Source organism: Mixophyes fleayi, chromosome 11, assembly GCF_038048845.1.
Source record: "Mixophyes fleayi isolate aMixFle1 chromosome 11, aMixFle1.hap1, whole genome shotgun sequence".
NCBI classification, from domain to species: domain Eukaryota; kingdom Metazoa; phylum Chordata; class Amphibia; order Anura; family Limnodynastidae; genus Mixophyes; species Mixophyes fleayi.
This window is the reverse complement of record NC_134412.1, coordinates 65,571,043-65,585,226: the sequence shown is the minus strand read 5'-3', so window position 1 is coordinate 65,585,226 and position 14,184 is coordinate 65,571,043. Positions and strand designations below refer to the sequence as shown.

The following is a 14,184-nucleotide window of genomic DNA, read 5'->3' as shown; positions in this document are numbered from 1 at the left end:
CACACTCCTCCCCAATTCTAAATCTTGCCTCACATTATAAATATGCTCCCTTGCAGGGCAACATGGTTTTGCCATCATGACCATCCTACCAAATTAATATAATACCTTGTAGATTAAAACTACTAAATTGACTTGGCCTAACTCCTGGACCCTCCCTGGACTCCTCCCAGGCAACAGCTTCGGCCTCACAGGATGCCACCCCTTGACCCCAAAGAATGCCACAAACTGAATGGTCCATGATCTCAAGACCCTCAATTATTTGCAAGCCTTCCTCTTCATAACCTAACTTGCTGACCCTTTTTTTATCTGGCTTTGGAGGACCCTTTCCAATTCTGACATAACCATTCCAAGGCTAACATCAGTGGCTGACAATCGCTTTTTGATTGCTCCACTGGACACTGCCCAAGAGACTTGAGAGGCCTCCTGGTTCCAGCACTTTTGGTTTTGTCAAAACCCGTTCTTCTCTCAATGTACTTTTCTTATGTTGTTGGATGGCTGCACTTTTTCTTCTTCTGCATTGCAGGCTGATCATCAAGACCACCGTTTCTCCAACAAACCATTTGCTGCCTGTAGTGACTGTCCTGGATACGTGGCTTTCCTTGCTCTGCCAGCTACAGGCCTGTTTATATGCCTGCTCATTGATATCCCAGATGGTTATTTGCGTTCTAGAAGGGCTACATGCACTTGTGCGTGGCTCACCTGGCAGTTTGGTGCCCAGTGAGCTTCTTCAGGTCGCTACAGCAGGTTCTCCATTGGCCGGGTCGGTGACCCAATCAGGGATCACCTCCTGGCCGTTTTGATTGTGCGGCAAGAAAATCAGGGCTCGCATCGTTACCACACGGCTCTGCAACAATGATGCGTGATGTCATCGGCGGAGACCAAGTAGGATGGACATCAGGGGACAGTCAGCGCCGGAGAGAGAGAAGAAGACCATCAGAGACAAAGAAAGATGTTATGTTCTAGAAAAGAAGAAAGAAGCCGTCGGAGAAACAGAAGCAGGTAGTGGAGGCAGAGAGTCCTTGTCAGGGCAAATAGCTACTCTGCCCAAAGAAAAAATGCTGGGATCAAGCATTTTCTTCAGCTCTGGGACCAGAAGAAACCTGCGGCTCAGTATTGAGGACAGCGGCAGTTTGGGAAACCATTGGAGAAGACTCCGAAGGTGCCGGGACCAGGTAGGGTCCTTGTGGGCACCTTGTCTCCCGGGTCCACGCCCGCATTATACCCTGTTTACTTCTTCACTGGATAGCATAAGTCCCTGGTGCAATGTGGGCACATGGCAAGTAGTGGGCATAAGGCCCTACCCCCATAAGGGAATAGGTACTTTAAAAGGGCACAAGGTCCTGAGTCTAATAGGGCTCTAGCCCCCTGAGTTTATTAGGTGGGCATTAGACCCCAGAGTTTATTAGGTGGGCATTAGACCCCAGAGTTTAAGAGGTGGGCATTAGGTGCTTGAGGTGTATCAGGCACTAGACCTCTGCATTGTAGATACCCTAGGCTCTATTGTAAAGCAGGGCATAAGGCCCTTTTTGCTAGTGGAGCATAAGGACACTGTGACACTGGGACAGTGGTTACAAACACAAACAGACACATGATAACTTTACTTACAATAGTTGATTTTACTCTTTATTCAGTATTTTGTCCTTTGCTGATGAAAGAAAATGTTTTGGCGGAATGTAATGTAAAGATTTACTATGCCTTATGCTAAATCCAGCCATGTATACAGAATAAGCCCAGAAGTTGTAAATAATTAAGCAAATCTTTATATTTACAGATCTCTTTAATATATTATTATTTTCATAATGTTTCTATCTTATTTAACTTACTAGATCAGTAATTCCCATTTACGTGACAAGTTTTGTCTAAAGTGTATGACACCAGCATAGCGCTGAATAAATGTCTACTGCAACAAAATTGGGATTTTCAGCAACAATAAACTACAGAAATAAGTTGCACCAGGAACTGTACATTAAGGACCACACAGCCTAGTATTTCACATTGGCTCACTGCACATCTGCAATACATACTAGTTTTCCTTTTAATTAAGCCTCTTATTTTTATTTGGTTATTAGTTTAATTGATCCTAAAAAATCTACTGTACTGTTTTCTTGTTTAGATTTCTACCATTTGTTCATATTACCTACTTCCCAGAAACCCAATTATAGATCAGTGAGTTACTAGAATGAAATCCCATTATAACAATTGAATTGAGAGAGAATTTGATACTTTAGACTAGGTTCATTATGAACCAGACACAAACAGAGAAAATCTATTTTAATAATGCCTGAGTATTTGGTTTTTGGTCTCACTAAGGACGAGAAATGGAGATTATGATGACAGGAGAAGGAAACATTGAAATGTACAGTTAAATTCATATGAACAATTGAGCCCTTCAGTATGATAAGCAGTTTATTTACATGGTCAGATAATATAAAATGCCTATTAAGACAAAATGTACAAAACTATTTTCTGCTGCAAGACTAACTTACATAACAGTTAATGGTGAAGTCAATATAACCTGCACTTCAAATAGGGTTCATTAAACCCAAAGAAGATCACACTGACAGTACACGCGTTGGTTCACAGTGAATTCTAGTTAGATCATGGATTTAAGGCCATAAGACATGCTGCATTAAGGGTCTCTACAGCATTTACTCTGTGAGCTCTTGCGTACGCTTGTCAAATTCTTCCACCATGTCATCCCCTTCTTACATCATCTTTTCTTCTCTGTGATTCGCAACTCAATGTATTGTTTTTATAGTCCTTTCATACATATTATATATCTCGACTTCTACATAGGGCACTTGTGTCTGCTAACATTTTATTTGTTGATTGAATAGGTTTATGTAACTATGGATAACTAAAATAAATATCAGTCAGCTAGAGCATTACTTCATTGGTAGTTGCTACTGAGGGACGGACTTCTTTCTTTCTTTTTTCTTTTTTTTGCGGGTTGGGGGGGTGCATTTAGAATCTTCAGGTTGCTAAACTTTAAACTAAAGAATATAATCAACTACACCTAGAGCAATATTTGGCTTCATTTTTTTACATTTTCCTTTATTTTTTTTAGATAATTATTTACAGGTTTCCAGTAACCTATCCTTGAAACATGGGAAGCACACTACCCTTAAAGATGAATTCATTTAAAATAAATGAATAAACCGATACTTCTCCACTGGGTTCCCATGACTAAGACTTCTGATGCTTGGGAGAAACTGACTCATGTCCCAACCTACAGATCCTTGATGCTTCAAGGAACCCAGCCTGGAGTATGCAAGTAAATTCCTGCAGATATTTGTTGGCTCAACCAGTCAAGGTTTTCCTTGTGTTGTGTTCAAATTGGTATTAAACGTTGTCAAATTGTAGGTAGAAAAGTGTTAGGTTAGGATGTATATATTCTCTTAAAGGATGTTTATTTTCTCTCACCTTTATGTCTGTACCATACATATTATTGCTGTGTGTGTGCATGTGTGTACAGCACATGCAACACAGTACAGGCTTCAATAGATCCCTAACTTGCACTATTTTTTCTAAAGTTTATTCTATGAGAAACCTTGCATCTGGACAAGCACTTAGAAATAATGTACAATACACCTCGGCAACAAACAAACCAAAGGAAAACCAGCATTCTCTTCAGACTTCTTTTCAAAAGCCTCTTAGAGCTGTTTTATTGCATGGACAAGAAACAAAGTGCACAATGTTATGGGGAGGATAGTGTCACGTCTCACAGGAGATTCCTATCAGTCAGTGTTAACGCAGACCTTCCCAAGGCGCAGAGTCTATCGAACCCCCCAGCTTTCACCAAGAACTGCCGCAAGGTGGGATGGAATTTGCTGCGGAGGTTCACAGGTTGCGGCCCTTAATTTATATATGACGTGATAGGTGATAGATGGTAGGTAAGAGCTCCGGCAGGATAAAGGAGAGTAGACTCTGTAGAGGTAGTGTAGTACAGCACAGTGAAGCAGGATTGGTTAGCTGAAGTAGCACAGCAGACTCAGAAGAATCCAAGCCACATACAGTGGAACTCTGGGTTGGATACACTGAGGATACACCACACTCAGGAGAGTAGCCAGGTCGGATACACTGGTACTCAGACAGCGGAGAGGTGAGAAAGGATGACCGGTTCGGATAAACAGGAGCACAGGCAGCATGTAGTCAATAAGGATAGCCATGATGGATACACAGGGGCACAGACAGCATGTAGTCAAGGAGCACAGCCGGGTTGGATACACAGGTACACAGGCTGCAGCAGATCCAGAAGCAGAGGTCTAACAAGCCAAAGGTCATACACAGGTAGAACACTAGAAGCAGCACAGGATACACAGGGAGAGCCAGACACCAAGTGGTAACTTGTTGCTCTGATACAGGCAGTGTGTCAGAGTGCGCTAGATATAGGAGAAAGGAATTCAAATTCACCGCCCCTGAGTCACATGCCCGCAGCAGCGGCGTGGCCGGAAGAACAGAGAAGCGGCTGAGATCGGGGGAACAGGAACGCAAAGAGGTAAGTTTCTTACAGGTAGTACCTATAGAAGGGGGCTGGGGCCCTCCTAAATTATTTTGTACCTCATTTCCATCCTCCCCTCTTCATCTCACCCACTCTTGTTTCAACTTCATCCATCGGATTTACAGATCCCTTTGCACTGACTATGGCTGAGTACATAGTACAGAAAATTTCTACCAATGCGACATCTTTAACGATTTTACCAATGAAAGCAAAAAAAGTTCTGATCAGCTTGCCGATTCATGTGTATACAATATAGAAGTTTTACAAAATTTATCTTCAGATCTGTGCTCTTCATCTGTGATAACCATCGGCTGAAAAGATTGTGACTCTGCACACTCCATAGATATCTGTGGACACTGCTGGTTGTGAGTGCATACACACCGCAGAATTGGAACAACATTGTTCCATCATTAAATGAGATTTTTTTAGTACGGTTTAAAAATCAAATAAAATGATATGATGTGCTTTGGAACGATAATCGTTCATTATTGGGGCATTCACACTAATGTGATATCGGGCTGAATGGTCGTTTATCTTTTGAGTGGCACGATAATCGTCTGAAAACCCTGTAGTGTGTACCCAGCCTAAGCCCTATGTGTCAGGTTTGCCTGCCCCTCCCCTCTAGATTGTAGGCTCTCGCGAGTAGGGTTCTCTTCCTTCCTGTCCTCCTCGTTTCTTTAGCTCTGCCCACTGCACACCAGCTATGTTTTGCACCTCCTCCCTGGGCTCTCTGCTCCTATACTCAACACCTCACTGGTCTTTGCACTTCAATCAGTGGCTCTGATACTTTTACCCACACCCACGCTAACGGGCACAGATTTCAGCTTACGCTGAATTTACCCTTTGCATCTTATTACCCAGTTTTTATAGCTGTATCATGATTTGTAGTGCTATATATTTATTGTATTCTCCTGTAATGCTATGTACTGTTTTGTTGTATGCTCTCTGTACAGCTGTTACGCTCACAGATATTCCCTTAGTCTAGATTGGCTCTGGCCTAGCAAGGCGCGGGGTATAACAGCCTCCTGGTCTTCTCCAAGAACCGCCGCAAGGCGGGATGGGTTTAGCTGGTGGGAGACTGCAGGTCGTGGCCCTTGGTTCAGCCCCTAGACATGAGAGACAGATATGAGAAGTGATACTGGAGAACTATATATCAAAAGGCAGTACCGGGAGTGGGCTCTGGTACACAGTTCAGATATCAATCTGGCAGAGGGATGATTCAAAGGAGATAGTCAGTAAGCAGCTGGGTCTGGTGTACAGTTCAGATGTCAATCTTGCAGAGGGATAATCCAAAGAGGGTAGTCAGTAAGCAAGCGGGTCTGGTACACAGTTCAGATGTCAGACTTTGCACAGGGATGATCCAAGGAAGAATCTGCAAACAAGCCGGGTCTGGTACACAGTAGGTTAACAGCAGAAGTACAACAAGGACAAGTAGCGGTTCAGTAACTTGTTGCTCTGACACTGGATTAGAGTCAGAGCGCTTATTTTAGAAAGGAGGAAGAGGAGGATTTCAATATCCCCACTGGGGATCATGTGACCGGCTCCCGCCACGCGGCCGACAGGCCAGGACACAGGAGCGTGGAGTAGGTAAGTTTTATTACAAAATCGCTGCAGACCCTTTGTGGAACTCTATCATTAATGGATAATAATAATAATACTTTCTTTATGTTCATACAATAAAACAGCTTTAAGTGGCTTATGCAAAGAAACCTAAAGTGAGGGCATGTTTGCCTATTGCATATGTCGGTTGTACTGCAAACAAAGAAAAATGAGATCAACAAAGCTTAACAAACCAATATGTGTATTGTACCCAGTTGTGTTCCATGTAATGACTCAAACATAATTTACATGTTGGATTACACACAGACTACTGTCTGTGTATCATATGTGCAGCATAAGTATTGTTCTTTGTTTACATTTCACTTTTCAAACTGGATTTGTATTGATGGCATCCATTAGTTCCACAAGAATACTCTGTTGGGCTGAGTTGATTATATTGCTATATTAAATAGGGTACTACTACTAACAGCACTAAGTGCCAATCAAAAAGAATGCTCTTTTCTCATAAGGAAAAAAAAGACATCAATTGATTGGCTCGTCTGACCATCTTGTCTATCCCTACACTTATCTATAGGACTGGTGTCAGCAGTTCTATGGCTGATAATTGTTGTCTAATTGGATTAAGTTCCAAAGAGCGCCGAGGAAAGATACTCACTTCCTGAGTTGTTTGTTTCTTATTGAGTTTGGATAATAAATTGAGCAATTTTTGCTCACGCTGCTATCTAATTGGTGTAAGCAGTTTGTTAAATATTACGTTTGTAAGGATTGTCTAAAGTTATATGTAAATACAATACAAATAATGCCGATTAGGGCTTTTATATTAACTAGAGGCTTAACATTTATATTTCTTTAAACAAACGTTAAATATAATAATGTGTGTGAAATAAATATATGTATACTCTATATTCACGTTTCTAGATGGATGATCATAAATAATTATAATAATAATAATAAATAATATGAACACACACTGGGAGGTTAATGCTGACAACATTAACCTTTGTTTGTACGTCTCTTTGTTTGCGTGTGTTAGGGAATTTAGACTGTAAGCTGCATTGGGTCAGGGACTGATGTAAAGAGCAATTATTCTCTGTACAGCGCTGCATAATTGGTGGAGCTATTAAAACAAACAGATAAATAGTGGTAACTGCCATATTGTTTTTCTCAAGATACTGTGTATGTAAGAAAATATTCTTCAAGCTGCATTATCAGTTAAAATACCTGCTGTAGATGCTAATTACAGATAAGCATTTTTCTTTCAGATAAAGAGTGCAATTTGGCATCACCTGAACGGCTGTGAATGGGTTAAATCTTACCATAATAGCCCTCAATGAACTTCGATGGTAGCATAATGGGGAAAGTGTGAATGACACAATTAATGTGCCTTGTGACAGACACTCAGTCCAGCTGTTTTCCTAAAATAAATGAAAGAAATTTCATAATTTTATTAGTAAAGGTTTTCTTCTAGCACTTACCTGTTCTGCAGACTCTCTGGGTCTGATTTTGAGTTAGGAGCAAAGCAAAGAAAAGGAGCAAATTTGCAACTGGGCAAAACCATGTTGCATTAGAGGGGGAGGTAAATTTAAAATGTAGGGACAGATTTATAGTTGGGTAGGGCATGTCATAGATCAACTTTAAATTTAGTGTAAAAATAAGCTATCAAGTATTTGTGTGCTACATAAAAAAACAGCTAGTATTTATATTTTCATTATTTTGTGCAAAAAAATAAGTCAATTTGTACCCCTTGCATTGTAACATGGTTTGTCCAGGTGCAAATTTGCTCCTTTACTTTGCTTTGCTCCTAACTCAAAATCAGGCCCTCTATCTTTAGACAGCCATTTGAACGCAGTCCTCCAATTATGCTTGCTCCCCACATGCCCATCACAGGTTGATTAGAATAAATAGCTTTTTGTGTTACTGTATACAAACTGCTGACCCCATTATAGTCTGTTTTGCAGGTTTTAAGCCATGAAAATGCCACAAAGGTGGATTAATCCTTTAACTGTTTCAGCTCTCAATTATAGGTGTTTGTTACAACTTTATAACTTTAAATATAAAAAAGAATAGAATAGAAATGTAATGCAAATAGTAATGACAAAATGTAAGTCAAGATAATAAATAATACATAAGCATAAATAAATATAAAAGATTACAAAGTTAATTATTATTAGTATTTTTGAAGTAATTCTGTGTAAAGGGACAGAAGATTATTAACCCACAAGAAATACAGTGATTTAACATGTATTGAATAATGGGTCATGATATAGGACCTTCATTTATAGACATATTCCTGTTATGCATTTATAATATACCTGGAAAAGGAGAGTCCTTCCAAACTGTCAAGTGCAAAAAGAAGAAACAATTGGTAATTTTTTTGCTTTAATTGCAAAAATTAACTTGCTGTCTATCAGAGCATATTCTATAAATGATGCCAAAATGGTCAAAACATAACAGATACAGTTCCGCTTAAGTTCCGCCGGATGGTAGCAAAAAAGTTAAAAGCAATAATTTGCAAATCAACATATTACTAATTGTGGCATATGAAATGTTTCTTGTATATATTCTTTGACAATGATATCATATATGCATCCTAAAATGTTCTGTAAATAGGAACTATTTCATTCATAAATTGTTCCTGGAATATGTTGACGCTTTAAGAATAAAATATGATATTAAGAATTATAATAAATCATAGTTTAAATGGGCAAAGTAATAAACACCATAAAAGGCTAATGATTAATTAAACACCTGTGGGTATATTACTAAACTGCGGGTTTGAAAAAGTAGAGATGTTGCCTATAGCAACCAATCAGATTCTAGATATTTGTTTAGTACATTCTACAAAATGACAGCTAGCGTCTGATTGGTTGCTATAGGCAACATCTCCACTTTTTCAAACCCGCAGTTTAGTAAATATACCCCCTGGATATGACTATTCATTTTTAAAAACATTTAAGGTTCATTTAAAGTGTATAATAATAAAGTATGTATAAAAGACTCTTAAGAGGCACACAGTGAGGGAAAGGAGAATTTTGGAGGAGACGTCTCAAAACCATATTTTTGACCTCTGTCTTATTGGTTTCAAGGCCAATACTCAAGCAATGCATATGGACATGTCTGCAAGGTAGATGTGGCAGAAGAGGGGTTAAACAGATCTCAGGTAACTAATTGTTCTGTGCAAAACCATCCATCTGTCTGATTAGCATTAAGTGGACATGACAGTGCTAATGGGCAAGAGGGAGCAGGGGCAATAGGTTCAATCTGACTCCTTAGATTACAAGGTGACATCACGCAGAGGAGTGACAAGCTGCCAGCTGTGGACAGCCGACAAACATGTTCAGGAAAGTTACTGAACATCAAATAAAAAGGGACAGAAGAAGAGATGGACGGACAGTCAGATAAGTATTGCTAATAATAGATAAAAAGGGGAAAAAAAGATATTTGAGTGATCAGTAAGAAATACATTGTTTATAGATTTAGAACAGAGTATAAACGAGTATAAAAAATATTCACTTACAGTGTAAAGCAAGAGGAATAGGTTAGGTGGAGACAATTAGGAAGCCCTAGTACAGGACAAAAGAGTATTTAAAAAAAGATATTAAAAATAGAGATTCATGCTAATATAAAGAAGGCAGAAGAAAGCATACATATATAAATATATACAAGGTGGTACAGAAAATATAAGTAGAATAAATAGGAAAGAACAAGAAAATGAACCAATTAGTTAAAAAGTAAGGTAGAAAAGACAAACCTATTTCAGGTTAGTAGTCCAAACTACTTATAATTGGGCCTGAAAGAAAAGTCCAAAACAAGGGTTAAGTCAAGTATTTCTAGCGACAACTGAAAGAAAGGTCTTAAGGCAGAGCTGCCTGATGGTCTGAGGTCTCTGGAATAAAGAAGATCCTAAGACGTGATTTGTTCTCCTGATACTCAAGAGATTTCCAAGAACTAAAAGCTACATTTATTGTTGCCAGATTACATTGGATAATATCTTAGGCTGGCTGCCAAAATGGTGCCAAAAAAAACCTGGATTCACCATAGTGTTCTTGTCCCAGCACTCCTCATGATCAGTGCAGGTAAGTCAACATACCTCTTCATAGGTCATTTGCATACCTATTGCCTTCTGTTTTCATTCTTTCCCTGTTTCATCAGTATATTTTGTAAGTCTGCTTGAGTTTTTAGTATGTATATATGTCACACATTCATATATTATAGATGCATACATTGTTTAATTACTCTATTCTTCAAATGCATATTAGCTTTAGCATTATCTAGGGTTAACATGATTGTATGATTCAGTTTGTTGCTAATTAAGTGTCTTTAAATTTAATTGAGTGTTCTTTTTATTTTTAAGGGATTTAATTTACAGTAATACAATATAGGAGTCAATACGTCATTATTTCTTTTATACACGTTGCACTTTTTGTTTTTAATGATGTTATTGTTAACACCTGAGCAGTCTTTCTGATGCTATAGACAGCTGTAAAGTTTCATACCTGATATAGTCAAACATGGATACTGATTTATAAATAAAAAACACTTACTTTACTTTATTAAACAGGGATGATGTAGAATGGAACATTATTTAGAAAGCTATTAAAGGTGTAAACTTTCTTTTTTTTTAACATTTATGTCTATTGAAGCACATGATAATTCCTCCAAGCCAGCCCTCCTGCGTCTCTCAGACAAACTCATGGAGGGATACAAAAAGGGTGTGAGACCGGTGTACAACTGGAGACAGACCACCACAGTCTTTATAGATGTCATGGTATATGCTATTTTAGGAGTGGTGAGTAGAGACGGAAACCTCAATCCATAAAACTAGTTATACTGTCCATAGACACAGTTGGGATCATATAGGACCTATGCATATTATTGGAAATGTTCTTTACATGTATGTTTCACTTGTATGTGTTATATTTGTATTAAAGGAAAAATTACTTAGGCACAGGGTTAAATTTAATAGTTTACGTGCAAGTTGATTGAAATTAAATAGACGGCTAAATTCATATATGTATGTTAAAAAACTTTCCATACCGTGATTGGTGTTAAGAAATGCATTTGACAATAAACATGCCTAATATCTCCCAGCAAGCTATTATTCTCTGCTAACAGTCATTTTATTTCACAATATTCCCTGTAGCACCAATTGTCTGGATTGGTAGAGATCCAATATATACGTATTAACCCGCAATTATAACTCTTACCGGACACAGTCAAGTATATTGTAGTTTTTATGGTAACTTGAGTGTTAAGTTTAAAAAGCTAGGCTATAGTAGGGATCCGGAATTTGAAAAACACAAATTGCAAGATTACATTAATACTGTGTTTCACAAGTGTAAGCTCTCTAATTTCCAGATTGATCACACATGAGAAGGCTATAAAGGAGAACTACGGGTAAAAGTGTATTTTAAGTCCTAAAACCCCTCCAGCAATTAGTAGAAAAGTTTCATGAGATATCCTCGTAGACATCTGTAACAGGTGACTTTGTGGAATTTTGATACAAACTGTGCTGTACAGGATTGTCTGGGAGCATCCCACTGGACAAGGCATCAGCATGGTATGAAATCACCTTGAGTCTACTATCTGAGGGATGGCAGTTTAGTATTATACATTAGTTCCAGCTTGGAAAATATATATATTAAGCAAAATGAGATGTTAAAGTGTAAGAAGTCAAACTAATGACAAGTGATAGCATGCCATGTCTGGAGCCAAACTTAGTAAACAGAGATATCCCTGGAGCCAAGACTCCTGTGCAATTATATCTGGTGCCAAGACAAATATGCAGAGCAATATCTGGTGCCAAGACTCCTGAGCATTATATCTGATACCAAGACTCATAAGCATTATATCTGGTGCCAAGACTCATATGCATTATATCTGGTGCCAAGACTCCTATGCAGTTATATCTGGTGCCAAGATTAATATGCAGAGCCATATCTGGTGCCAAGACTCTTATGGAGTTATATCTGGTGCCAAGATTAATATGTAGAGCAATATCTGGTGCCAAGACTCCTGCGCATTATTTAGGGTACCAAGACTCATATGCATTATATCTGATGCCAAGACTCATATGCAGTTATATCTGGTGCCAAGACTCCTATGCAGTCATATCTGGTGCCAAGACTAATATGCAGAGCCAAATCTGGTGCCAAAACTCCTATGCAGTTATATCTGGTGCCAAGACTAATATGCAGAGCCATATCTGGTGCCTAGATTCATATGTAATCATACCCGGCGCCAAGACTCATGCTCAGAGCCATATCTGGTGCCAAGACTAATGTTCAGAGCCATATCTGGTGCTAAATATACTCTCCTGCTGCATTGACCTCTACCTCTTTTTCCCTCTTTGAGCAGTAATACCATCTGTTGTTACCAGGTGCCACTCACTGCTGTCAGGGTTTTTCCTGCATTACACCGACAGGCAATAAAAATCTATTGTAAGTGAGTCGTTATGCAATGCCTAAAATAGAGAAGAGGTGTAGCCATTGAATATGTTGTAGGAATCTAAACAAAACTGTGTGTTCATGTTCCAAAGAAGTGACAAAAGGTGCTGCATGGTAAATGATTATCTTCTGTTTTGGGTAAAATATCTTAAAGTAAACCTTGTCTTTGCTAGGCTACTTAAGTCAGTTACCTGAGGTCCCGCAGCCCTTCCCCCCCGTCCCCCCCCCCAAAAAAAAAAATCTTAAGCACACCCACCGCTGGTCCTCTCTGTTCTGCATCTCCTGCTGCCCCCCAGGTAAGGTTTTCTATAGCACATTCCACACAAAAGGTGAATCTTCAGTTTTAAGTTAAATTAGTCTTCAATACTTTTTAGTATGTTGGAGAACATACCAATCTGTCTTTCACACCTCTCCTCTATTCACTACAATAGAATATGTCAGGTAACCATGACTGCTGATATGTTTTCACTTGATTGAACCAATCGTTTTACACTGTGGAAAGTGGTTAACTTTAGTACTATGGATGAGTTTAGATGCCATAATGATGGGTGGGATATAACAATTATTTTTAAATCTTATTACCAGTTGGTGGATATGATTTAATTTGAGTGAATATGTTTACATTTCACAAATATTTGATTGTTAAGTATCTTAAAATGAACAATTAATTAATTATTAATATCCTTAAGGCTATGGTTATATATCATGTCTCTAAATCTTATCCCTTATAGCTTTTTCCGCCAGAAGGAAATACTTGGAGCTTTTTGACTTAGCAAGTATAGATGTCTGATTTAAGCGCAGTGGTGTATACTCTTATGCCAGTAACCACATGGTTTTTACAGGTCTTGTTAAAGCAAGTAAGGATTTAATTGGATACCTATTCTTACTGACATATTCCCAGCAACTTGTAAAGAGCAAGTAATAGGAGTATCAATTCACCAGTGAAAGTGATGAGGAGATAAAAAGGGGCAAATTTTAAAGACTGTAATAGCTTAAGTTAGATTTTCTTTTTCACACTCAAATATACTTTCTAAGGGTACACTAAATTTGTATAAAAGAATCGGATGGGGATAGTAACTGTCCTAAACATATACAGGTTTAGGGGCATCATTTTAATCACCACTGTTGGTGATTAAACATGAAGGGCCTGATTAGTTAAGGCACGTAGATGTCGTATTGCGCATAAAATCATTATGCTCATGCCCAGGAATGAACCATGCACCAGAGTATTTTATGGGGGGAAAAAACAAAAAAAAAGGTTTTATAATTTTTTTAATATTTTGTCATTATTTACTATATTATTAACAGGTGACAATAATTGAATAGATTTTTTGTTTCTCTGCGTTCTTTTGTGACTTGATATTCCACATACGTATTGGATGTATGGTTAGTGTCTTGACTGTTAGAGCAGACAGACCTAGACCTATATTCATCAACAGACGTATCTTCAGATGCTCTCCTTGTTGTATATGAGTATGCCCCATATATGTGCATTTGTTTTTAAAATGCACAATGCGTTTGTTTTGCGTTTCTTGATGAACCATACCCGAAATGTATAGGTGTGACTAACAATCAAGACGTCTTCTAATTTGTGCAATTAATATAACATAATTAAATGGTTGAAAAAGAGGGATAGGCTGCGCTTCCTCCAAATATATGAAGCAGCCAAATGCGAAC

The 14,184-nt window shown here is 38.4% G+C and overlaps 1 protein-coding gene across 1 annotated transcript in view; it reads left to right on the top strand.

The window, feature by feature from the left end:
• Positions 1-887: 887 nt before the first annotated feature.
• LOC142106629 (5-hydroxytryptamine receptor 3A-like) overlaps positions 888-14,184 on the top strand; it is a 42,180-nt gene continuing 28,883 nt past the window's right edge. Inside the window, exons 1-2 of the mRNA XM_075189625.1 lie at positions 888-999; positions 10,705-10,850. Of these exons, the coding sequence (XP_075045726.1) occupies positions 888-999; positions 10,705-10,850 (258 nt within the window). The remainder of the gene's footprint in view (positions 1,000-10,704; positions 10,851-14,184) is intronic.